General features: G+C 54.6%; 1 protein-coding gene across 2 annotated transcripts; it reads right to left on the reverse strand.

Moving 5' to 3' along the window:
• Positions 1–1,120: 1,120 nt before the first annotated feature.
• Positions 1,121–25,424, reverse strand: LOC133040552 (sodium/potassium-transporting ATPase subunit alpha-2). 2 transcript variants are annotated; one of them, XM_061120405.1, is made up of 23 exons: positions 25,291–25,424; positions 20,466–20,570; positions 20,214–20,273; positions 18,598–18,801; positions 17,786–17,899; positions 17,400–17,534; positions 16,586–16,703; positions 14,351–14,619; positions 13,281–13,479; positions 13,044–13,153; positions 12,781–12,915; positions 11,560–11,749; positions 11,268–11,443; positions 8,020–8,156; positions 7,422–7,572; positions 7,171–7,339; positions 6,785–6,939; positions 6,411–6,534; positions 6,063–6,208; positions 5,728–5,858; positions 4,109–4,210; positions 3,923–4,014; positions 1,121–3,095 (listed from the first exon to the last, which is right to left on the reverse strand). In XM_061120405.1, the coding sequence occupies exons 1-23, from the start codon at positions 25,300–25,302 to the stop codon at positions 3,067–3,069; spliced, it is 3,063 nt and encodes a 1,020-aa protein (XP_060976388.1). In that variant the 5' UTR covers positions 25,303–25,424; the 3' UTR covers positions 1,121–3,066. The 2 variants fall into 2 exon arrangements, with proteins under 2 accessions (XP_060976388.1, XP_060976389.1); XM_061120406.1 differs by lacking the exons at positions 11,268–11,443; positions 11,560–11,749; positions 12,781–12,915; ... (8 more) ...; positions 20,466–20,570; positions 25,291–25,424 and adding an exon at positions 9,653–9,782.
• Positions 25,425–26,650: the final 1,226 nt, after the last annotated feature.

The following is a 26,650-nucleotide window of genomic DNA, read 5'->3' on the forward strand; positions in this document are numbered from 1 at the left end:
GTAGAGAGTGAGGCAGCCAGTCATGTGAAGAACTAGAGAAAACGATTCCTGGCAGAGGGACCATCAAAAATAAAGGCCCTGAGGCGGGATTAAATGAGACTATACAACTAAAAGTGTGACATACTTACAGAGAAGCTGCAGGTAATTCTCCTCCAAGTTCTGTCACAATAATCACCATCACCACCACTGCTAACGCTGTAATAAGGGGGCCGAGCGCTGATGCCTGACCGGCATCCCAAGATCCTGGCACAGGGCTGGAAGTTTGCGGTCTTCCTCTCTCCTGTTGTCACGGACTCCTGGGAAAACGCACACCTGCCCGTCCACCCCTCCATCCCCAGCACAGAAGCATCCCTCCTTACCGCCCTTCACACCCTGTCCGAGAAGATTTCTGATGTCTGCTGCTGCGGCTTAGTCACTCAGTTGTGTCTGACTATTTGTGACCCCATGGACTGTAGCCCACTAGACTCCTCTGACCATGGGATTCTCCAGGCAAGAATACTGAAGTGGGTTGCCATTTCCTCCTCCAGCAGATTTTCCTGACTCTGTGTCTCCTGCACCGTTGGGGAGATTCTTTACCACTGGGCCACCTGGGAAGCCTCCAATGTCCGCTGCTTAGATGAATTTCAAGGATTGCATCTACTTCTCCCTCCATTCTTTCCCCCTCCATCTAGAACAGTATAGGCTGTTCACTGGTGTTGACCATCAGGGTCCTTCAGCCCACCATCTCCTCCCTGCCATCCTGACCCTGCTGCTCATATTAAGAGTGGCTTGCTTGTGGTCTGACATGGAAAAAGCAGACGTGGCCCTCAGGGTTCGGGCCTATCGATTCATGGACTCTTTCTTGTCCTAGAAAAGCCTTGATGGTTCTTGGGGTGGGCTAAGCTGTGAGGAAGGACGGCCCCACTATATTCTCTTCTGGATCGTTTTGCAGCCTAACTTCTTCCTTTCTCTCTTGCTCCACTGACATCATCTGTTCCCAGGTTGCTTCCCTCTGATCCTTACCTCCTGCCCTCCCTGCTGCCTCCTCTACAAGCCAAATCTTGCCACAGCACACACTTCAACACCACAGTTTGGGAGGGAGGCAAGTGGTAAGTATAAAAATCAGACTTGTGGAAGGGACTTCTTTCATAAAGAAATGCAACTTTATTGTTTTCAAGTACATACATAGTGCCTCAAACTAATGTCTTATGAAAGGTCACCAAGTAAAGGTCTTGCAGATGTTTCTTTAACAAACACAGCAGATGATAATTAGCCCATGCATTCACTATTGCTAAATGGATATTCCTAAAGTGTCCAAAGAGTATTATTTTAGGAGACTACATGTGCCACCCCTAGCAATATTGTTTATGCTCTTAATTTGCTAAACAAATGCCATTCTATTGATTGTGCAAGATAAACCTTTGTCCATGGTCAATAAATCTCAAATCCATCAGGCCCAAATTAATATGGTTTCCCGTTTGGTTTTCTAAGCCCCAGGCAATGACTCGTTATTTCAAGGTACTTCGGATAAACTAAAATTCCAGTGTAATGAAGTAATAGCCCTTGGGAGGTTGTTTATGGGCCTGGTGTTTATCTTCTGTGCTTCCTTCCTTTCTGCCTTAGGTCTTCCATTTTCTTTAGGCGTCTCTCTCACAGTCTTGGTTCACCTAGGTGTCTCTCTACAGGATATTCCCAATGCCTTCTAATCTAAGCCAGGTTTAGCGAATGGGCAGCGCTGCCAACAGCACAGAGGGGAGGTGGGAGGAGGTTGAGGAGGAAAAGCATCTTCCTGTAGGGACCTGAAGCCAGCTCCCTGTCTCAAGGGAGAGTGGGCACAGTGATCACAGCGTGAAGGGCATTTGCCTGGGCGGAACAGCCCTGCCATCTGAGAGACCAAGGCAGGACTCCTAACGCTTTCTCTCTCTTGTCCAGAGGTTCTGACCACGTCCATGACCTAAGCTCATTCAGTGTGTCCTTGGAAGACAGGACGTTTCTGGAAACTTCTGCACCCCCATTCCAGCTCATGGCCTGGGACCTTCTTTTCCAGGGGTGGTGCAGGTTCATCCGGGTGGCATGACGGGGAGGTGGGGAGGGGCAGGAAGTGCGCTGGCAGCGCCCCCTCTCAGCCCCGCATGGAGCTTCTGAGGCCTTGGCATTCTAAAGGCCAGGGTATGACCAAGGATGCTGACAGAGAGAGCTGGAGTTTCCGTGACACCCCGGCCTTGGGGACCAGCAGACCACAGAGCAAGTGTCTGTGGGGACCGCCACAGGCACCGTGAGTGTGCAGCCTAGTGACGCTCCCCAGGTCGCTTCCTGGCCCTGCCTCTGCCGCCCCTCTGTGACCCTGGAATTTGGTCTGCTGGCGGGGTACTCTAAAGGGCAGGACTCAGAGCTGGGGCCCAGACGTCTGTGTCAGATGTCCTCTCATTGACCTCTCTCCTTTCCTGCCCACCTCCTCCACCATACCCGACCCTCCCACCTGTCCGAGCAGCTCTCCTCTAGCGTTTCCTAAATGGCCTTGACTGGCAGACAGGCCAGCGTCTCCAACCTGTTCCCTTTCTGGCCTCAGGTCCTAGCACTCACCAGGTGGTTTCCAGGTCTGAAGGGGAAGCAGGGGTCAGAGTTGAGCGGGAAGCAAATGAGGGGTAAAGGTCAGAAGTGGGGTGAGGCTGGGGAGATAAAGGGACCTTGGTGATCGGAGACAGCTCCCCTCCTCCTGGTTTAGACAGACCCCTGCCTTTTGGTGTTGATCTGTTCTAGTGGGAGGTGGGGGTGAAGGAGCAGGGACTGCGGAGGGCTGGGGTACCCCTCAGTTCCTTGGATAAGACAGACAGCACGTGGAATGGAGCAGGATCTGGGGAGGGGATCCTGACATGTAGTGTCTAAGCTGACTGCTCTTAGTTAGGCCTCTGGGGCAATCACCCCAAGCTAAGTTACCCTCTCCCCCAACTTGGCCTGCTGAGTTGCCTCATTCTCTCGCCCTCCCCCCAAAACACCCCAGTGTTTTCCACCCCTACCCAATGCCATCCTGGTGACACCTCCAGGGCCCCCCATCTTCTCTGTGCCTGCTTCTTTTTTCCAATGGGCTCAGTAGTAGGTCTCCTTCTCCACCCAGCCTGTTAGAGAGATGAGGGGTGGGGGCTGCAGCATGAGCTTAAAAACAGGCTCCTAGCACAGGGGACGGTGGGCCCAGACTGGGACAGGGGTGAAAACAGAAATGCCAACAGGGACTGTTTAAGTAATAAAAGAGTTGCTTAAGGGCAGCCGTCCATGGCTGCTGTGCAGAAATGGGGCCTGGGGTCAACAGCACCTGTGATTTTTCAGGAGAAGTCAGAAATTCAGATTTTATGTGAAAGCCCCTATGTTTTGGATATTAGGCCAGTTGAAAAATAAACAAACAAAAAAACACCCGCACCATATAGGGCAGCCAAACCAAACAATATCCACGGACCATATTTGGCTTGTAGGCCATCTGTTTTCGACCTCCAGTAAGTGACCAAAAGTGCGTGTTGGGGGAAAAAAAAACACTTGCTTGATGATGGGACTTGGGAGGCCTGCGCTGCAGTGCCAGTTCTGCTGCTCCTCCCTTTTGGACCCTGAATGAATCAATTCACCTCTGCCCCTCTCTTTGTCTGTAAAATGTGGAGGTGGGACTAGATGACCTCGGAGGGCCCTTCTAGTTCCGATGTTCTGTGATTCCTGGCGGAAGGTGGAGGACCTCAGAGACCAGCTGTGTGTTAGGTGGGACCGGAATCTGAGGGGAAGAGGTTGCGGAGCCACGGCTCCAAGGGCCAGGGAGCCCAGGATGGAGGACCCGGAGGGAAAGGCGCAAGGATCCGTAATAGGCATGGAGTCAGCGTTCGGAGCCCTGAAGGGGTAGGGAGCCGGCAGTTGGGGGGGGCTGCACTTTGGGGGGGCCGGGGTGAGGCACAGGGGTGCTTACCACCGGGATATCGCCGCAGGATCAGCTTCCGGACCTCATCGTAGATGAAGATAAGGAGACTATAGGGGAAGGCGCAGAACCACCAAGTGACCCTGAAAGAAACAGGAGTGTCAGGAGCATCAGAAGTTGCTTCCAAGGGTCCAGAACTTGGCTCCTAGCAGGGGGCCCTTCCGAGGGTTCACTCACTTGAGCGGGTACATTCGGAGAGCCACACCCATGCCCGGGCAGTAAGACAGAAAGGCGGCCAGTGCGGTCTCCTCCAGGAGCCCAAAAATCAGAATCTTGTTCCTGGAAAGGCAAAGAAATGAGGGTAAATAGGATTTGAGGGGAGGGCGAGAAGGGACGGGGAGCGGGTGGGGGGTGGAGCAGAGATCCAGGGTGACCCCTGGTGGTGGAAGGGAGAGAGGCGGGAAGAAATGCCAAGGAAAGGCTACAAACGATGTCTTCCCATGCCTGCTTCAAACGCCCTCTTCTCATGCTAAATGTAACCAAAGAGAGATTGTACTTTTTCTTCTTACTGGTTTCACCACCTATTGTTGTCTATAACACATACGTTCCTTCACTGAAGAAATGTTTCCTATGTGTTGGGTGATACCCAGCCTACACAGCCCTGGGCTGGAGAAGCTTCCTTCTGGAGAATGGGGGCCTGCCCTCGGGCATCTTATAATCTTGTTAGTGCTCCAGGCACCTGGCCTTTGAAAGTGTCATCTCCCCAGCAAGATGCTTTGGAAACTCCTTCAGTTCAGGACCCATGGATGTCTAAGAAGATTCTCAGTGTCTTCTGCAGCCCCTGGTAGCTGCTGGCCGTAGATGCTCGATAAAGAATGGCTATGTTCCCTGCTTGCTGTGCCCTGCGCAGTAAGGACTCTCTGCTCCTTGCTCTCTTCTCCCTGCCTTGTCCCCATTAGCGATTTTACCTCCGTGGAATCTTTTTCTCTTGTGCTACCTTTCTTTATCTAACAAACATTTCCCCTTCTTCTCCCTAGGATCTTAATGCTATTAACTTCACCAGAGTTTTGGCATCTTTTTTTTTTTCTTCTTAAAGTAAGAAATTGTGACAAAACTCACGGGAATTGTGCCCACTGTTTGCAGTAGTAGAAAAGAAAGAAAATGGGAATGATACCTTCAGCACTGATCACCATCCAGGCGGGAATTGCAGAGGAAATCCCTGAGTGCCCCCCAGATTCCAGGCTCTGTGACGGGTGAGCCACCCAGTGTAACAGCTGGGGGCTCAGCCATTCCCAGCTGGGTGACCTCAGGCATGTCAGAGCATGGATGTGAATCACCTAGCACAGTGATTGGCACCTGTCACTCACACTAGTAGAAGGCCCTGAACTTGACTCCGAGTAACTCTCTGCCCTGCAAGGATACCACCACCATCACCAGGCAAGTGCCATAAACTGGAGCCACCTGCCAAGTGGAGAGGCGCACAGGAGATCCTGTATTTAGGGCTGGCCCAAGGGTGAGGATGGGTGAGGATTAGCCTGCAAGATGGAAGGAATGGAGAGAAGAGGTATGGGAAGATGAAAAGGAAGATGGAAGACCATAGTGAAGGAGATTTTAGAAGCAAATTGAAATAAAATAAAAAAAAAAAAAAGCAAATTGAAACTCATCAGAAATAGTCATAGCCCTCCTTTCTCTTCTCTCATCTATTTCCAACAATGCTACGGATATACAGCTGGGCAACTGCAGTCTGAGACTCCAGCAGATCTGGGCCTGTGTGGGTGGGTGAGTGCACCCCGGGTGTGCTCTGCCCGGTGGGCGGGGCTTGTGGGCGGGGCCAGTGGGTGGTGGGCGGCGCTCACTTCATGCCCTGCTGGAAGACTGAGTTGCGGCGGGTCTTGCAGATGATGAGGTCAGCCCATTGCACGACCACAATGCTGGCAAAGAAGGCCGTGTGGCACGTGAACTCCACCACCTTCCGCTGTTCATAGGTCTGGGGGAGGGCAGGCAGAGAGAGCGGTGAGAGAGTGAGAGGAAAGAGGAGGGCCAGAGTTCATTGTGCTCCAGGGCAGATGTTAAACCCTGGGCACCTACACCACCCTTAGCCTCCAATCCCACTGGCCGCGACTGACCACTCCTGCCAGGCGTTCAGCCTCACCCTTATACGCATGCATCTGCACTTACACAGCCCACTCACCCACTCCTGTCCGTAGCTGTCCTCCAGGTCATTCATGGACCGGTCATCCCAGTCCAGGCGGATTCCCAGAAGCCGTGAAGGCAGAAAACCATTTTCTGCCAGGATCACGAAGTAGGTGAAGAAGCCACCCAGGGCTTGGATCATCCCTGTGAGCGGGCAAAGGACAAAGGGCAGGGCCTGGATCAGAGCAGGTAACAGGGTGGAGCCAGCCCCTGTGGGCCAGAGATGGACATCCCTGACCCTTGGGAGGTGGCCCCTGTTCTGGAATTTTGCAGGGGGATCATCCCTTCAAAAGCCAGGAAAGGCATCCTCTTGGGGTTCCCTCCTGAACCCGGGGTCTGGCCGCACCGATCTGTCCATAGGCCATGCTGATGAGCCTCTCGTTCACCAGCTTGTCCGTCTGCGGGTTTCTCGGCTGCCGCTTCATGATGTCACTCTCAGCTGCCTCGTAGGCCAAGGAGATGGCAGGGACCTGTGCGAGGGGGCCGTGGAGGGTGGGGGGCATTTGAAGGGAGAGGGTGGGAGCAGAGGATGACCAGCAGTGAAGAATCTTTGACACAATTCAAACACTTAACTAAGTTCCCCAAACCCTCCCCCCGCAGGCCTGTGCTCGTCTTCTCTGCTCACAGCCTGCTCGGGTGCCCCTGCTGCGCCTCTTCCTCCCTCTGCTGCCTATCTCTACCCACTGCACCCCCACGACCTCCTTCAACCCCTGGCCTCACCATGTCAGTGCCCAGGTCAATGCAGAGGATGGTCACGGTGCCCAGAGGCAGGGGGATGTTGGCGATGATGAACAGCAGGAAAGGGGTGATCTCAGGGATGTTGCTGGTCAGGGTGTAGGCGATGGATTTCTTCAGGTTGTCAAAGATCAGGCGGCCTGTGGGGAGGTCCTGAGGGCATCAGGGAGACCGGAGGGACCCTCCTCACCCCTGGCTCCTGAAAGCATGGCTGCCTGTCTTCCCAGTAGGGGGAGATTTTGTATTGGAGCTAAATCAGAAGGTGGATGCCCGACACCCTGAGTTGAGTGTGTAATTGAGGTAAACGGCAGGGAAGCAGCTGTGCCAGCTCGGACATCCGGGGAGCCACCCCAGCCTCTGCAGTCCCTCACCCTCCTCCACGCCGGTGACGATGGAGGCAAAGTTGTCATCCAGCAGGATCATGTCGGCGGCCTGCTTAGACACGTCGGAGCCGGCGATGCCCATGGCGATGCCGATGTCCGCCTTCTTCAGCGCCGGGGAGTCGTTCACCCCATCCCCCGTCACCGCCACAATGGCTCCCTGCGGAGAGGGTACAGCCAGAGCTGGGGGTGCAGCCCCTCACACCCCCGGCCCTGGCCCTGCCCCTTCCCCCCACGCTCACCTGCCTCTGGCAGCCCTCCACGATGATGAGCTTCTGCTGAGGAGACGTCCGGGCAAAGACGATCTCTGTGTGATTCTTGAGGATCTCGTCCAGCTGCTCCGACGTCATGTCCTTCAGGTCAGAGCCGTGCACCACACACGCCTTGGCTTCTCTGGAGGCAGGGGCAGAGCCAACTGATGCCCTGGAGCCGGGCACCCCTGCCCCTCCTCATGCTGCAGGGACTCCCCATCAGCTTCAGTCCTCCTCTCCTCCTAGAGCTCAATGCCCTGCCTTTCCCACTTCTCTCTTAGAGGGGGTGACGCGCAGTCCTCCCCGTGTGGCGTCATCATGGTCATCGGCACAGCGTGTGAGGCCAGGCACTAGTTCTTTTAACCGTATCTCACTCCCAGAGCATCCTGGCAGCGTAGAGACTACCCTCATCTTGTAGTTGAGGCAACGGAGGCTCAGGAAGGGAAAGTGATGTCTTCAAGGTTACACAGCACAACCTGGCCACCCACCCAGGACCGGGGAACCAGAGGTTAGGACCAGATAGCCCGGGATGCTCGAGCGTCCTGTGGGAGAGGCTGAGTTGATGGCGAGGGGCCCTGCAGAGCCTCACCTGGGGTTGACTTGGCTAACAGGAATGTTGAGCCGGGCGGCAATGTCCTCCACTGTCTCGTTGCCCTCTGAGATGATGCCCACGCCTTTGGCAATGGCCTTGGCTGTGATGGGGTGGTCACCGGTCACCATGATCACCTGGCAGGAAGAAGAAAAGAAAAAAGGAAAGCAGCATTAAGGTTTTTTTCCTCCTTTTATTCCTTCCCCAAAGACTTCCAACTAGATGGTGGGACTGGAAGTGGGACCAGTGGATAGTGGATAGTGGGACTGGATAGTGGGACCAAAATGACTGAATGGTGTGTGTTTGGGAGGGAAGAGGAGAGGGAGAGATGTTAGGTTGTGTTCAGAAGATACAGAGAAAGTTTGCCTAAATGGAGGAAAGCCTCTCTGATAGAGTCACGAGTTAATGAGGGTCCCCTGGAAGAGGAGCCTCTGGGATTGTTTAGGAGTTTGGATTTCATGGGATCGAGGTTGTCAGAGTTGGAAAGACTCTTAACAGCTCCTTCATTTCACTGATGAGGAAATAAAGGCTTCGGCTGTTTGTTTTAGCCCCTTTGGTTGCAGCCCCGTCATTGCTGCAAGTCCCAGGAGCCAGGATGGACATGGCTTTCTTAGTGCTCAATGTGAGGGCTGCTGGCATCCTGACTGGACTGGGCAGGGATGGGAGGGGACACCGCCTCTGTCCCTCCGTCTGCCTTTCATCTCATGCTCTTCTGCCTCTGCCATCCCTTCCTTCACCATGGGGTTCCCTGCCTCAACCACGACGATGTTCACTGCTGCTGCTGGAGAATGGATGGAGCTGGGTGAGGTGGGTGGTTAGCATCTGAGAGGCTGGATAAGAGGCTTTTATAAGCGCCAGGAGATCAGAGCTGGCTTAGGACAGCATTTGCATGTGGGGGTTTTGGGGGTGAAACCCACAGATCTGAGAAGGAAGCTTCTTCAGGCCCCACTGCCTTCTCTTCCACCCCCAAAGGCCATACGGGCCTCCCAACTGAAACACACAAGCGTCTTTGCAGTCCTCATCCTTCTTTGCCCCCTGAGGGGTTTGGCGCTGTCCACCACCCTCTCCTGGAAGCCCTGTCCTCCCTTGGTAGGCATATTCCTGCTTTCCCAGAAACATCTCCCCTGGGCATCTTACAGACCCTTCCCATGTCAGGGCAAATAGAACTAGTTATCTATTGCCACCACCCTCACTGAACCTGCCTCTCTGCTCCCCACCTAAGATTCTGTCCCTCTGTTCACCCAGTCCCCCTGTCTTTTGGATCTCCCTTGCCTCTGGATTTGAGTTTGCTCACCAAGTTCTCAAAGTATCTCTCAGGTCATTTCCTTGCCTGTGCTATTGTGTTAACTTCTTACACTGTCTCCCTGACTGAGTTAACTCTCCTCCAAGTGCAGCCCCTGCTCCATCTAGGTCTAGCTTCCTAAGAGCTAGCTCTGTCCTGTGATACCTGTGACTCGCAGTGGCTCGCGGGGTAAAGCCCAAGACTGGCATTTAAGCAAAGTCCTTCCAGCTGGTCCTGGCCCTGGCTCCGGTCTCCATCCCAGCCGCTCCTCGGCCATCTCCTAGTGCCCCCCCCACAACGTGCCCTGAACAGTCCAACCACGGCAGGGTACATGCTGTTCCCTGCTCCTACCTTCCGCTCCCCCCCTCCTTTCAAAATGCTCTTCACCCTTCGAAGACCAGATCAAGTATCATGCCCTCTGTAAAACTGTCCAGTGCTCCAAGGTGGACTTAACTGCTCGCTGCTGCTCTGAGTTTCCCAGACATGCTTTCCCTAGGCCTGGCGACAGTTCTGATCATGGCAACAGGCTGCCTGGTGACAAGCGGAGCAGGGGCTTTCCGGATGAGCTGGCTAGGCTTCCTCTAGCCAATCTCCCTCTTAACAGCAGTTTTATTTTGGGAAAGCTACTTACCGCTCTGAGTCTTAGCTTGTTTTATTTTTAAATGGGAGCAGTGATGCCTACCTTACAGACAAACAGTGGTGGCAGGGTTCAGAAATCACATATAAGTACATACATACACACAAGCGCTTGAGTGTATTGGTTAAAAAATAGCAGATGCCTTGGCTCAAATCCCAGCGCTACCACTTACTAACTCTGAGGCCTTGGGCATGTTACTTTAAGCCTCAGTTTCCCTTCTGTAAAAAAAGGGAAAATCGTAGTGCCTACTTATAGGGTTGTAGTGAAGATCAAATGAGATCATACAGATTTGGTGCTTAGAATACTGCCTGGTGCATATTCTGGTGGTGGTTGCTATTTAGTTGCTCAGTTGTGTTCAACTGTGACCCCATGGACTGCAGCCCGCCAGGCTCCTCTGTCCATGGGTTTCTCCAGGCAAGAATCCTGGAGTGGTCTGCACTTCCTACTCCGGGGATCTTCCCGACCCAAGGGTCAAACCTACGTCTCTTGAGTCTCCTGCATTGGCAGGCAGATTCTTTACCACTGGCGCCAATATAAAGCCTCACAAAACAATGGGCTCTTTTTATTATTAGAGTATCTGACCCTTAGCAGGTGCTCAAAGACCCTAGCTGTTGAAATTGTTCTGTGATTAATTTCAAGGCATCTTTCCCCCAGAGGGATCATGAGCTCTGGAGGCCAGGCACTGTATTTTATTTGCTTTTGTATCCCCAGTGCCTGGTTCAGCCTTCAATAGACAGACTGAGTTGAACTGATTTGGGAGTAGGTGAGATGTTGAAAAAGGAGGAACAAATGATGGCCTCAGAACTGGCACCGGCACAGGCTAAGAGTGGTAAAGAGCTGTATCTTGGAAACAAGAAAGTAACTACGATGGAAGGAACTTTTGTTTGTTGAACACCAGCACCTTGAACAGAGCCTGGTACAGACTTGGCAAACAATAAATACTTGTTAAATGCAGCACGTGTGTAGCACAGAAGAGGGAGTGGTTGTTGAGAGGCCTAATCTCATCCCAAGCAGCTAGAGAGAGGGAGCGGGCAGTGACTGGGAAGGGGAAACAACCAGATCTCCAGCAGGGGTGCTTGACCAGCTTGAAATCAGAGTGGAAGGAGCTGTGCCCCGGCGAGAGAGAGGATGGGCGTGGGAGACTGCTTACTCTGAGCAGAAGGACCGAGTGGGAGTCTGAGGCAGGGCTGAGACTCCCCTTGCGATGGACAACTTCTCCTCCTGCTCAGTGGGAAGGAGGCCACCAGTGGTTGGGTCTCCCCAGGGCAGCAGCCCCCATGTCCCCTGGACCTTTGGTGTTTGGGAGGAGGGACGAAGCGAGGCCGGTACCTTGATGCCTGCACTCCGGCACTTGCCCACAGCGTCGGGCACGGCAGCCCGTGGAGGGTCAATCATGGACATGAGCCCCACGAAGCAGAGCTTCTCCGTGGGAAAGTTCAGCTCGTCCGTGTCAAATTTGAAGCCCCGAGGAAACTTTCCAGAGGGCAGATTCAGTTGACAGAAGCCTGAAGAGGGCAGATGGGAGGAGTGAGAGCAGGTTGGTGGTCGCCTGGGTGTCCCCCTGCACCTCTCATCTCAGAGAGGCTTTTCTGAGCCCTGCTCCCTGCTTCTGTCCCCTCACCCAAGACGCGCTCCCCAAGTCCCCCCAGCTCCAGGTAGGCATTCTGGAAGGCATCTTGCATCTCCTTGTCCAGAGGGATCTCCTTGCCCTGCACCAAGATGGAGGAGCAGCGGTCCAGGATGCGCTCAGGGGCCCCCTTCATCACCAGCACGTGGCTCTGGGGGCTGTCTTCTCGCTCGTGGATGGACAGCTGGAGAGAGGACAGGTAGTTACAGACGGGGCCAGACTTGTCTCAGAAGCTCCAGGGCCCAGCATGGGGCCTGGGACAGAGCAGAGGGTGGTAAAATCCCCTTAATAAAATAACCCCTGAGCCATTGACCACTCTCAACATGGGGAGAGTCTCTCTGTGTGGATGGGTGTTTGGACCTCATAGTCATAACCCTGTAACCTGAGGGTCACTTTCCCATAGGAGATTTATTCACTCAACAGATATTTACTCTGATCACTTAGGACAGGCCCTGGGCTAGGGGCGAGGTGGCTCTGTCATCAGCATGCCCCGTCACCATACTGGGTTCAGGGGGCTTTACCCACATGGCTTTTTAAATTTTATCTATTTATTGGCTGCACTGGGCCTTCGTTGGTCCATGAGCTCTTTCTCCAGTTGCGGTGAGCAGGGTCTGTTCTCTAGTTGCGATGTGTGGGCTCTCATTGCCGGGGCTTCTCTTGTGGAGCATGGGCTCTAACGCACACGGGCTTCAATAGTTTGCAACTCTTGGGCCTTAGAGGGCGGGCTCAGTAGTTGTAGGGCCTGGGCTTAGTTGCCTTGAGGCAAGTGGGATCTTCCCAGACCGGGGATTGAACCCGTGTCCCCTCAATTGGCAGGCAGATTTTTAACCACTGGATCACCAAGAACACCCCATCCCTATGGTTCTGAGGCTGCTGTCCTGGCATTTAACAGAGAGGGGCAGGCTGGGGGACACCCTAAGGATATTTCCAAAGTATGATTCAACTGATTGGAATGGAAGGGTTGGGGGACTGGAGCCAGAGGATGTGGAAGAGAGTTCAGAGGGTGGCAGCTCATAGTAAAGAAATGAAAGTTTGGGAGCTGGGGACAGGAGGTGGTTGCAACCAGACGTCTGGTCACCTATGTTGCCGGGGGGATGAGGCAGGGGTGAGAGGGGGTGATGCTCAGATGGCCCCTCTCTGCCTGCGGATTCCCCCTTGACTTTGCCCCTCACTTCCATCCCTTCCTCTCCCCCTGAGCTGGCATCCAAACCCCACCTGGTACTTATTGGTTGAGTTGAAAGGGATCTCCGCCACCTTAGGGTTTCTATCCCTCATTTTCCTCACGGAGCCGCAGGACAGCTCAATGCACTTGAGGAGAGCTGACTCGGAGGCATCACCTGCTGTGTCCCGCTGCCAACGAGGAAAATTCAGTGTCACAGTGGAGGACCAAGCCCGCCATCCTCTGGGCAGCCACAGGGTGTGAAAGGGGAAGCTTTGTGTCAGGAAAGGGGGTAGACTGTGGGGACCCCCCACCTTACCTTAGACACAGAGATGTTTTCCTGCCCTGCCTTGAACACAGCACGGTTGCAGAGACCAGCAATCCGGGATAGGGCGGTCCACGTCGGGGATCGTTTGTCAAAAGTGGCCCCTGGGAGGAAAGGAGGGAGAAGAAGGAGGCTGGCTCCCCTTAGAGCCCTTATCTCATCCCACCCACCCTGTCAGCCAACCCCGGTGCTCTGAACATTTCCCCCGCTCCGGGTAGAGCGCCCAGTCACCAGACTGATCTTCCGTGGTGTCGGCCTCATGGATCTGATTGTCGAACCACATGTGGGCGACGGTCATGCGGTTCTGGGTGAGGGTGCCCGTCTTGTCAGAGCAGATGGTGGAGGTGGAGCCCAGGGTCTCCACCGCCTCCAGGTTCTTCACCAGGCAGTTCTTCCGAGCCATGCGCTTGGCTGTCAGGGTCAGACACACCTGGCAGAGAGAGTGGGCAGTAAAAAGGGCTCCACCTGGAGCTGGAGATGACCTTATTCTTACCCCAGACCATGGCTCTGTCCCGCCTCTCTTGATCCTACTCCATGAACATCGAGAGGGACCTAGGTGTAAGTTGTGAACGTGTTCCACTTTAGACGTGTTGAGCTGAGATCATGAGTGTGTATTTAGGTGAAATGTCCAGTAAGGAGTTGCAGATACTTGGCCAGAGCAGGGTGTAGGTGGGTGCATGTCATCAACATGGAACAGGCACCAGGAGCTGGGAGGAGAAGCGCTCACTGGGTACGTTAGGAGAACAGAGCACTGAGGCCTGATGACCAGCGGGGGCGGGGAGGAGGAGGAGACACTGGGGGGAACAGGGGAGAGAGAGCCAGGGTGGCACCCTGCCGCAGCCGTCCGCGAAGGAGAGGATGCTGGGAAGGTGGGCAGCAGGGTCCGTTTCAGCAGCAGAGTGAAGGATGGGAGCTGAGGAAAGGTCATTAGATTTGCTAGTCAGTCACTGGTGACCTTTGAGAGAGGCTTGACAGGAGGGCTGGCCAGGACGAGCTCCAGATGGCCGTGGAGAGATGACTAATACGAGGACTGTGAGGAAAGGTGACTTGCAAGAGCTCTGGGAGAGAAACTGAGCACTAAGATGCAGTCCAGCCTGAGACTTTTCTTCCTCAAACTCTGAGCCAGGTACCAAAGTGGACTTTTTCAGACTCACATTCTAAGCCATGGAGTAATGAGAAATCGAATGTGTGATTTTAGGGGCTGGAAGTGAAAAAACTGCAGGAAAGCTATACGCCTCTCTTGCTTTTGAAGCAGGGGATCAGAGCCCTCCCCAGGTAGCCCCTCAGCCTGACCCACTCACGGTGACAGTGGCCAGCAGGCCCTCGGGCACATTGGCCACAATGATGCCGATAAGGAAGATGACCGCCTCCAGCCAGCTGTAGCCCAGGATGAGAGACAGCACGAAGAAGGAGACCCCCAGGAACACGGCCACCCCTGTGATCAGCTGGATGAAGTGCTCAATCTCCATGGCGATGGGCGTCCGCCCGACCTCCAGGCCGGAGGCCAGAGTGGCTATACGGCCCATCACCGTCCGGTCACCTGTGGCGATCACGATGCCCCTGGCAGTGCCTGCAACACAGGAAAGGACACCAGGTCAGTACCCTGGGGATCCTAGGAACCAAAGTCCCTTCCTGCTTCCTGGGAGAGGAACACCAGCACAGCATGCGTGAGCCAAGGACTCCCGTCCTGGAGGGTGCCTCCTGAGACGACCTCCCTTGGCTTCCTCTCCCAGGACAGAGGGCCAATCCCAGAACTCGGTGCAACAGCCCATTATTCTCTCCTATACTTGGACCTGGGGTGGGGGCAGGGGAGCGAATCCTTGCAAATAAACGCAAAGTTCACATGGAGGAGATTCAGTGAATGAAATAAAGTATTGCCTGTGGTTATTTCAGTAAAATCAATCTCAACTCTTAGATCCTGTGTGTTCTCAGTCGTGTCTGACTCTTTGTGACCCCATGGACTGTTGCCTGCCAGGCTTCTCTGTCCATGGGATCTCCCAGGAAAGAATACTGGAGTGAGTTGCCATTTCCTTCTCTAGGGGATCTTCCTGACCCAAGGATCAAACCCACATCTCTTGTATCTCTTGCATTGGCAGGTAGGTTCTTTAGCACTGCGCCACCCGGGAAGCCCTAATCTCATACTTGCTATCATTTAAAAATATAACAATATTTTTGAACACAATATATTGTGTTCATAAGTAAATTCGTAAGTAAAGCACTTACGGATTTCCCCAATAGTCGTAAGTTTTTCTTTCTCGACACTAGGTACAAATCTCTCTAGAAGAAGCTAGGCGACCACTAGCTCTTAGGTAGACATTCCAGGGGTACTCAGGGGAGGAAGTGCACTGTTGCGGAAAGCGCATGCATCGGAGCCAGCCAAACCTGGGTTTGCATCCTTGTGTGAATTCCTTCCTACTCACTTTAATAATGAAATGAGACAGGGCTGTGATATGCCTAAAGCAGCATCTGGCACATAGTAGGCACTCCAAAAACATTAGTTCCATTCATTTCCTCTCCTCTCTCCAAAGTCAGTTCAGGGTAATCAGTGGCATGTTTTACGAGGCATTTTTATCAATTGTGGGAAATGCAGAGCAACTTCCATAATCTCAGTACATTAAAACTTTAAGAAACAATGTGTGGTGATATTTTTTTGCTGTGAATCCAACTTGCTGAAGGAAAGGAAAAGCCCAGAGAAACAGACACACAAGAGAAATGAGATACAAGAAGGAAAGGTGTGTGTGTGGGGATGGGGAGGGGGAGATACAAGGCCTCTTTGACCCACTTTCTGAGGCTCATCATCTAGTCAGACACTTCCTCCCACTGGCTCAGGCCTGCCTCCTCTCCGAGCCAGCCCCGACACCACTCACAACCACAGAGGGTAGGGTTTCGGGTCACTCGGTGGTGACAGCTCCAGGACCTCTTCCTGGCCTTTGGTCATCTCTAGAAGCCAGAGCTGAGGGCCCGCTGGGCAGCCTGTGCGTGACCAACAGTTCCTTTTGGTGAAGCCCAGGCCTGGAGGCGGCCTGAGGAAAGGCCTGAGTGTTCACCTGGACCGAATGCTTTCTTACCCCTTCCCCAGTCTGGGTCCTGGTCAAGCAAGGGTCAGGAGATGAAGCAACTAGTCCTAGAACCAGGAGCGAAGGGGGCCATCAGTCAAACCAAAGACTTCTAGGAGTTAGGGCTGGTTTGGGGTGTGTGTGTGTGTGTGTGTGTGTGTGTGTGTACGCGTGTAGTGGTCTTGGCTCATATCCGAAGGCTTGGGAACCCACTCTGTCCTGGGGTGGGCAGAACAGAGCCCTTACTGTGGGGAGGTAAATATTCCATGGAGTCACACTGCCCCAGCCCATTTGCTGCCCTCTGGAGAGATTATTCCTGTAATACTCAGGGCTCCAGACCCTTTGATTCCCTTCTCCACAGCCAGGCTCTTGACAAGCAAGCATGGCCACAGCCCCCAGTCCTGCCTGGGGACCCAGGATTCAGGCTCCTCCCAGTGTTGCTGCTGGAAGCAGGGGCTCCCCACCAGGCCGGCCCCTCACCTTCCACGCAGTTGGTAGAGAAGAAACAGATATTGCGAGTCTCCAGGGGATTCTCGTGGGTGAACTCGGGGGAGCGGGTCTGGGGTTCTGACTCGCCTGTCAGGGAGGAGTTGTCCACCTGAGGAGGAAGGCAGTGTGGGGTCATCCGACGGGCAGACACGCTTGCGGACACACAGCTGTGTCCTGACTCCAGCCACACTCAATCACCATGACACTGGAGACAGAATTACACTTGCTCTCATCACATATTTATAGTGTTACTCAGCTATTGTCCCTGCTCTGGTTTGGAATCTGGGCTCACTGACTTCTTCTGTGACCTTGAGCTGGTTACTTAACCAACAGCGCTTCTGTTTTACTCATCTTTAAACGGGCATGGAAGCAGAATTTCAGCACCGCACAGCTACAGGGGGCGCCATTTAACGCTGTAGTCTGTGAAAAACGGCACCGTCTAGGGTTGTGTGTGGCAGGACTTGTGTGACCAGGCGCAACACCCCTGGGTGACTACGCCATTCGTGCAGAGTTAAATTAGATAGCCTGTGTGAATAGCTATAAAGCATCTGACACATAATAATACTCGATAAATCGTTGCTATGAAGTGGATATCAAAGGAACACCCAGGGGTGCAGAGCATCCGTGGCACACAGATATGAGAAAGAACGTGGGAGCGCTAGCAGAAGACGAGGTGGGGCTGGGCAGGGCGGGTAATTGACACCCGGACCTGAGGCTCCCAGACGTTAAACCTCCCACTGGCCCCTCTCAGCTTTAGACAGCTTGCTTTTTAGACTCAGCCAGTGCTCTGACACGGCGCCCTCACCTTACAGCCGTGAGAAGAGATGATCCGGAGGTCGGCGGGCACGCGGTCTCCACCCTTCACCTCCACCAGGTCTCCTACCACCACCTCCTCCGCGTTGATCTGCATCTTCTCTCCTTCTCGCACCACAAGGGCTTGCTGTGGGGAAGTCCCGGGCATCTCAGGTTGAGCTCATCTCCACCCCGACCTTCCTCTTTCACCAGTCTCCCCCATCACCTCCAACCCCACAAGGAGAAGGACAGACCTGGCACCCTTAGCAACAACATAGGTCCCAGTGTGGAGACCTGGAGGGTCTTTTCCGCCCAAGCCTCCATCTCTGAGCACAAGGAGTTGAGAAGAGCTAAGCCAGACTCTCCCAGAAACCTTACGCCCCAGCCCCAGCCATCTACCTGAGGCACCATGTTCTTGAAGGAGTCCATGATCTTGGAGCTCTTGGCCTCCTGGTAGTAGGAGAAGCAGCCAGTGACGATGACCACAGCTGCCAGCACCACGCCCAGATATAGCTGGTAAGGAGAAAGGTTTTGAGGGACCTGACTTTTCCCGGCCCTAGAGGGCCAGCTGCCACTCAGGATGAGAATTCAGCACCGCCTTTGTGTCCGGAAGTGAGAGTGGTGGAAGAAAGTCCTCTCTCCCATCTCCCCCTCAATCCTCTAATCCCCAGCCACCTAAGACTAGAGGGAATGGGAAAATTGTATGGAGTTCCCAGGACTAGGACTTCTCGAGGGAGGAAAGACCTGGGGGTGCAGACAGGTCCACTTAAGTGTGAAGGCACAGGGAGGGACTGTCTCCACCACGAGTGTGTGTGTTGAAGGGGGTGTTTCTAGATGTGTATAGAAGGCTTCCTGGTGGCTGAAACGGTAAAGAATCCACCTGGATGTCAGGAGACCTGGGTTTGATCTCTGGGTCAGGAAGATCCCCTGGAGGAGGTCACAGCAACCCACTCCAGTATTTTTTCCTGGAGAATCCCATGGACAGAGGAGCCTGGCAGGCTACAGTCCATGGGGTCGCAGAGTCAGACATGACTGAGCAATTAACACTTTCACTTTCAGAAGCCTCACCCATTTTCAGTCCAAAGAGTCGAAGGGCTGTGGGATTGTACACGAGGTCTTGCTCCCTGCCTCCCCCTGACCCACGGTACTGAAGATGTAGGGCTAGAGGACAGAGTCACAGGCTGGCCCGGGGGTCAGGCATGCCCGCTCACATTGTCATTGGACGGTTCGTCCTCCATGGCAGCCTGGATGCCGAAGGCCAGGAAGCAGAGGATGGCCCCGATCCACAGCAGGATGGAGAAGCCCCCGAAGAGCTGACGGCAGAACTTCACCCACTCAGGGGTGGTTGGGGGTGGGGTGAGGGCATTGGGTCCATCCCGAGCCAGAATGTCCTGGGCCCGCTGGTTGGTGAGGCCCTGAGGGAGGTGAGGAGAGGTGACAGAGCTGAGCCCACATCCAGAACCCACCTGGCCCTTCACCATTTCCCGCCTGGAACCTCACAGGGGCATAATGTCCAGGTGGAGGGAACAATCCCACCTGGTTGGAAGGGGTGGGGGTCATCCGGAGAGGCCACATGGAGGAGGTAGCATTTGCAATGGGTGTTGGAGGTTTTGAAGGCTGAGGATATGGGCTGTGGCTCCCCCAACTCTGGGCACCTTGGGTTGAGACACATTTTGGTTAGGGCCCCAGTAATCTCCTCTGGAGGCAGCTTGGATAAGGCTCTCTAGAAAGACATCTCAGTTGGCCCCCCCTGCCCCCCACCCTGCCTCATCTCTCTCTTCCTTCAGATTCCCCCCTTCACCAAGGACTCAGGAAGGTCCTACATTACTGACCATCAGTGTCACACAGCCTCGGTCACCACTCATCACTTTCCCCAGAAAGCTTCACCTGGCTCTGCACCCTGAGCCCAGGGCCCAGACACCCCTCTCTGGTTCCCTCGCATCCCAGGCATGATTCCAGGGCTGCACTCAACACAAGGCACTGAGCTGCTAGACTCTGCGCTCCTTAAAGGCCAAAGCCACTTCTTAACTATTTTTCTATCTGTCCTCTTGCTTATTCAATAAATCTTTACTGAGCACCTATGTGTCAGGCAATAGAGTCAGAGCTGGGCTGCAGGGAAGGACAAGGCCCACAGGTCCCTGCCCTGTGAAGCTTATGATCTCATGAGGGGATACACAATAAACAGACATTACTGCCAGATAGTGAAAAATGTTATTCTAAAAAACAAGGGAAGGTAAAGGAAGGGGGCATAGAATTTTCAAAAAGGCAGTCAGGGAAGGCCTACATTTTTGATGAATGACTTATTACTTTTCAAAATGAAGGGCTTGGTAATGTGACTGTGCCACCAATTATTGACGTAATCGTGGGAGGTTACTCTCCCTCTCTGAGTGTCCTTGCTTTAATGAACAGGGATCCACACCTGGCTTGTCGTAAGAGTCAGGAAAGTAGGTAATCTTATCCCAGTGCTACATGCATAGTGGGCGCCCAGCGCTTCACTGTGATGGCAGGGTTCCCCCACTACTACGGGTACGTCGGTTCCACGAGAGGAGGTGTCACTGAGCTGTTGCCCAGAGGCCCTCCGCGGCCTTGGGCTGTAAGGAGCCCTGGCTTCCAGGCAGCCAGGGAAGGAGCTATAGACTAAGAACCAGGGGATCTGCTCCCTAGTTTTGGCTCTGCCACCAGCTAGTCCCTCATCTCTGGGCTTCAGTTTCCTTAGCCATAAAGAGGGCGGGATTTGAATTTTAAAGCTCCTTTTTCCCCCCGAGGCTGTCTCAAGGAAAAGGTTCTCTTACCTCTTTGGTGCTTCCCTAGACACCCCTTCACTGACCTTGGACAGATCCACTTGGTACTTGCGGCCCAGCTCATCCAAGGACAGCTTGTGGTCATCCTGGGGAAGGGAAGGCAAGTTGCTTTGGGGAAGAAGCCTGAGCGAGTGTCTAGAAAGCATCTGAGGGAGCACAGCAGGGAAGCAAGGAGCACGGGAGGCCGGTGCAGACATCTAGGAGCGCACAGGCTGCGGGGGCAGCTCTGCTAGCATGGGAGACTTTCCCAGGGCCTGGCAGGGTAGGCTGGGGCTCACCATGGCCACCTCCTTCTTCAGCTCATCCAGCTCCTTCTCTTTCTGTTTCTTCTTGCCGCCCCCATTTTCCGCAGTGGTGGCTGCAGGCGAGTACTCGCGGCCAGCCTGCAGGAGGAAGGGAGGACCTGGGGAGTCAGGGAGGCTCCAGCCTCTATTTCCACTGAAGGACTGGGAGCCCAGGCACTGGGAGTGGAGGCCAGCGGATTCAAAGTCAGTGGTCACCCCAGGGGAGGGGAGGGGGTGCAGGGTGGCAGGGACCCCAGGCACTCCATTTGCAAACTGTTGGCAGAGTCCTGGGGCTCTATGTTTGAACTTTAGGAAAGGCCGAGGGGCTCAGGACTCAGGAGCCCACTCTTAGCTGTTGAGTAGCTGGGCTTCTGCTAAGATTTTGTTTGTTGAAAGAACCCTGCTCTTTAAGTAAAATAAACAAAACGCTTAAAAACCACCATCCTACACTATTTGGAGTTCTGGAAGGGAGTGGCCAGGGTCGGGGGTTCATTGAGGAGGTAGAAGCACCCTGTGGGAATGTCTTTGTCTCAACGTGTGACTGCTTGACTCAGAGGGGAGAGGAGAGAGTTAGGAATTTGGGGGGTAGGAGTCTTCGGGGAGTCAGGGATCAGGGCAGGGAAGTGTCTAGAGGAGGAGGGGCGCCCTAGGGTGTGGTGGTGGAGGGTGGAAATGATGGGCAGGGCTCACGGACTGAGAAATCAGTAGCTGAAGGGTCAGTGCATCTGGGAAGTGGGCAACAGAGTGTCCTGTTGGGCAGGCCTGCCAGTGACGGGGTGAAAGGCGATTCACAGAATATGAAGCCTCAAAGCTCAACTGGGTGAGGAGGGGACTGGGCCCTATTTGCCTAAATAGATAAGAGATTGTCTCTGAGGATAAATCTAAAACTGAAGATACATGGGACTCCTAGGCCCAGGCATTCCTGGGTCCTCAGGTGAAGTCAGGTGGACATTCTAACTGGAGTTTCCTGAGGTCTCCATTTCCCCCTCCTCTTACGGGTCTGTGGTCTCCTCACCACCCCCAGGCTGCCAGGGTCTCACAGGGGACTTTGTGGGGAGAGGGTGAGGAAGTTCTCCTTCCGAGGAGTCTTGGGTGATAGGGTAGGAGGGGGCCGAGGAGGCCTGGGGTGGCGAGACCCGTGCCTCCTCACTGCCTCTTCTTCCCCAGGCTCCTTTCCCAGCTCCTTCAGGCCACCGTGTCCCTGTCATCGAGGCGCCGCTCACTTCCTGTCCTGGACCCCAAGTGCCCGGCCAAGTTGGCAGGGATTAGTTTTTCTACACTAATGTCATTCATTTTTCTTTTTTCCCATAAAGAGAGGATACCTGGGTGGGATTTACATCAAGGGCTTTGTTCCCACCCCCCCCAACCCCCGCTTTTTTTTTTTTTTCAGGATAATGCTTTAAAAAAAAAAAAAAGACCTTTTCTTTCAGAGCAGTTTTAGGTTGACAGCAAAGCTGAGCAGAAATTACAGGTTCCCATTTATCTCCTGCCCCCATGTGCAAGGCCTCCCCTACCATCAACATCTGGCCCCAGTGGTACATTGCTACAATGGATGAACCTACATGAACATATCACTATCACTCAAAGTCCATAGTTTACATTAGGGTTCATTCTGTGGGTCTGGATGAATGTGTAGTGACATATGGGCTTCCCTGGTGGCTTAGCAGGTAAAGAATCCACCTGCAATTCTTTCCCATTGAACCTGGGTTTGATCCTTGTGTTGGGAAGATCCCCTGGAGAAGGGAAAGGCTGCCCACTCCAGTATTTTTGCCTGGAGAGGCAGGTGGAGGAGGAGGAGGCCAGAGGAGGCTGGTGGGCTACAGTCCATAAGGTCACAAAGAGTCAGACACAATTGAGCGACTAACACTTTCACTATAATGACATATATCCACTATTATAGTATACAGAGTAGTTTTACTGCCCTAGAAATCTACTGTGCTCAAGGATAATGCATTTTTTTCCCCATCAAAGAGCAGCAATCCAAGGAATGTGACAGCTGCCCTGATCACAAGAGATCATGCATCTAGCACCTAGATTCTATCACTAGGAGAAATAGAAGTCTGACCAGTGAAATCAGGAACTGGGATGGGGGCAGTGCAGTGAGAGGTGGACACCTTTATCGCCTAGATAACGCCTAATCATCTATTTAGAAGAATGTGAGCTCTTCTAGGCTGTGTTGCTCAGAAATGCTCTTTTCAGCAAAGATGACCAGTAAGTCTTGCATTTGTTTTCATGTGAAGCATCTATGAATCAGGGCTATTTTTGGCTTCCTGAAGGCTCTCTTCCTGGGGAGACTGAAGCAGCTCAACAGAAGGAGTGGGGAAGGGTTGTGAGTAGTACCTCTCCCTTCCCCAGTGACTTAGGGGGGCTCATTTAATTGAATGTTTTGAAAAGTCCTGGATTCACCGATCTAATTCTTTGGATCCTGTCCTTGGTGGGACAGGGCTGAGAATGGTTGAAAAGCATTCAAGAGCCAAGAGGCAAGAGACGAGGCTAAACAAGCTTCTCTGTGACCCTCCACGGCTCCCAGGGTAGGATGAGGCCTGAGCACGCACAGAGGAGTGGGCTCCGACTGGGGGCCAAGGAGCCGAGCCCAGAGGATTTCTGAGTCCTTAGGTATGAAATAAAGCTCGTGAAAACTGGAATCAAAGGTATGGCTTTAACAATTTGCCAGCCCACGTATGCATGTCTGGCATGTACAGATGCTGGCTGAGCAGCAACCCCTAAGCTCCCACCCTGCTCTCTTGCAGGCAGTCGCAGAGCTGGGGACACACCGCCCCGTCCCCTCTCTCCCATCCTGGCAGAGATCTCGGGCTCTGCAGCCAGGAGCCTGCAGAGATCTGGGGCCAGCGGGCTGCTCAGGCAAGAAAGAAAGAGAGGAAGCGAGGACCCCCCCCCTTTCTCCCTCCCCCATCCACAAGTCCACAAGTCCCCCTCTCTGGACCTTGAATGCTGAAGGAGAACAGAGAGTTCTTTCTGAGAGAGCCCAGGGCCGGCACAGAGTGGGGGCCGCTGGAAAGCCGCCATCGCTCCCCCACGGCTGCCCTCCGGTGGCAGCTGGAGCAGGCTCCCTCCCCACGCGGCTGTCCCTGCCCCCAGCTCCCACGCTGCCCTTGGGGCCACTGGGGGAGGCGGTGACAGTGAGCCCTTGCTCTGCAGGGAGAAGGAGGGTGTGGATGGGGGTGCCTCCCCTCTTTGGGGGTCTCAAGGCTGGTTGAACTCCAAGCTCCAAGCCCTAAGGGGCCCCAGCCTCAGTCTGAACAGAACCAGACCTACTCCCTGGCTTGCTACTGAGGGTGGATGGGAGGGAATTTGTGGGCGCTGGGGGAGAAGCGCAGGCCCCTGAAGAAGTCAAGGTCAAACCACTTCTCAAGCAGGACTTCTTGAGCTGGGTCCACCCTGTGCGAAGGCAGGGAGGGGAGAGGTCAGAGGCCCTGCGCCTCAGCTGGGGACTCCCGCTCCCCGGGGAGCAAAAGACGTCAAGGTGCAGCTGAGAGTCCCCGGACAGCGTATCTTCCCACGGCCGTGAGCTCTTCCCCTGTGAAGCCCACTCGTCAGAGACCCTCACGTGCCCCCACATGGTGGCATCTATGCCCACTCGCGCACGGAGGCCTGCGCGTTTGCAAAATTGTCTCCTGAGACACAAACACAGGTGCTCACCCAGGAATATCTGCATCAACCGCAGTCTATGGAGAACACATGAGTCACCAGCACACAGACACACACACACAGACACACACACACACACACACCAGTTCTATTTATAGCTCCCAGCCCAGCTCAGGAACCCTGGTGTCCAAGCTCAGAGTTTTCCCAGCTGCTAAACTTAGTGCAATACCACGTCCTTGCCTGACCTTCCCAGCCCCAGAGATGCCCCCACAGTTCCCCACTGGTACCCTCCTTCCTCAGCACCCTCCCATCCCTGTTGTCCCCCAGACCCTCTCCCTCTCTGCTGTCTTCGGCCAGCTTTCCACACCGCCAGGCGCAGGATGTAAAGGCACTGGGTCCCTTTGCTCCATATGGAAATTTCATTTCCAAGAATTCAAAGCCCTGGCCCTGCCCCCCTCTGCCCTGGTGGTTGTTAATCTTCCCCTTGGCACACTCAGCGCTGCAGAATGCCACAGGCCGGGGTGGATTGAGGGGGGTGCCGGCAGCTCTCACCAGCCTCTGGGAAAGTCCTCGAAGTAGGCGGCTTGGAGCTGGAGGACAACGCTGCCTGGGATGCCCAGGGGTGCTGGACAGGGGGGCTCAGGGCACATTCGTCTCCCTCCACACACTCCTGCCAGCTCTCCTGGGAACTCAGGGTCCCTGGAGCCGCTGTGCACAACTGCTTGGTGACTCAGGAGTGAATGGCCCCTGTCCCTCTCTCCCACCTCACACTGGGCCCCCATCCCCTCAGGCTGAGACTCCCGGAGGAACAGATACTTTCAGCGGGGGGCGAAGGTGGGGAGGATTTGACAGTTCCACAGATCCCTGCAGCTGGGAGGCCAGGGGATGCAGCGAGAGAGGGGATGGTGGGTGTGTGGTGGGGAGGAGCAGGGACAGAGATGAGGGCTGGGGAGGAGGACGCACTGGAGGAGATGCTGGACCGGGGGGCTGCTCCTGCGGAGGTGGAGGAGAGGGCAGCGCTCGGTGGTGAACGCTGCGGGTCTGTGCACACAGCCGTAGCTGGAAGACTCTGCGTTTCAAGTTCAAACCGGCCCACTGCTCCTGGCTCCACATCCCATCCTGACCTCATCCTTTCCCTCCAGCCTCCCTCACCATCCAGAGAGCCCTACTGCTCCCTCCAGAGTGACCCCTGCTCTTTGGAGATACTCACCCCACGGCCCATCTTGGGGCAGAGTGGCTGAGGGACCTAGACGGGAGAGGTCGCCAGGAGGAACCCAAGCCCAGACCACCAGTCTGGGGCAGTGGCCAGAGACCCCGGCAGACAGACCGAGTCAGTGAGCAACAGGGTAGCTTTAAATAGGTCCCTCTCCCCCTCTCCCCCGCCTTCCCCTTCTCGGGAAAGAAACGTTTGTTGAAACAGGATCTCTGAGGACTCCTCCCCTCCCGCCCCTTAAGCAACTGGCCGGTGGAAGGTCCATTTGTCCTGCTGGGTGCTCCCCCTGGGCTCCCCTCGCCCTCCGAGGCCTGGCACCTCCGCTGAGAGCAGCGGGGGGGGGGGGGGGGCTGCGCCCCGTGGGGAACGCGCCCGTTGGGGACGGGCGCAGGGGAACCAGTCCTCTCAGCCTCGTAGGGGCCGGAGCTCATGAGGTGTGACATCTTCATCTTAATTTCCTGATGGGGAAACTGAGGCCCAGGGAGACTGAACAGTTTGAGCTGATGAAACAGAATCAGAACCCAGGTCTCCCGAGTCTGTATCTAACCTCCCAGAAAAAGAAACGAGACTGTTCCCTGCACTGTAGGTGGTGGGATGGCCGAAGCCAGGGAAGGTAGCATTGGAGCCCCAGGCCAGCCATTGGATACGAGAGTCAAAGACAGTTCCAGGAGCAGCATGAAGTCTGCAGGGAGACAGAGGGCAGAGGGTCTCCCCATGCCCTCCAGATGTACCTTTCCAAAGTGTGAGAATCAAAACTCGCAGGATCTGGGAGGTGGCTGGTGGAAGGGCCAGCCGGGCCTCCTGGACAGACCAGTAGGCCTCCCAGATAAGACCTCTCTCTGGGTTTCCTTCACCCTGGTTACAGGGGGGACATGCTACTCACTTAGTTGCTAACCAAGAGCTCTGGGCTGAAGCTAGGCCTGGGGTTGTTGGAGAAGCCCATAGAGAGGCAAATGGGGAGATTCAAAGAGGTATGTGGAGGTCAGCATGCTAACAAGTACCAGACTTGTGAACTAGAAAGGAGGGCAGCTGCTTCCTACTGGGGTGGAGGGGAAAGGAAGACAAGTCTGCAGCAGGCAGGATGGCAGGATGGCGGGTAGACACACAGGGGCCTCTCTGCAGGGAAGCCTGGGGGAAACTGAGGCAGTGCCTGGGGAAGCAGGGGGGGCGGGTGCTCTGGTAGCGGACACCAGCCAGAAACAGGGCTAGAGGAGATGACCAAGACAGAACCCTGCGGTGTCGCTGCTCATCCGTCAAAAGAGCCAAAGAACTGGGGGCCAAAGGCGGAAGGGGAAACCGGAAGGGGCAGAGAGAGAAAAAAAAGTCCTGCCTTCTCTGACAGTGGAGGCTGTCAGAG

This window comes from Dama dama, chromosome 20 (assembly GCF_033118175.1).
Source record: "Dama dama isolate Ldn47 chromosome 20, ASM3311817v1, whole genome shotgun sequence".
Taxonomy (NCBI): domain Eukaryota; kingdom Metazoa; phylum Chordata; class Mammalia; order Artiodactyla; family Cervidae; genus Dama; species Dama dama.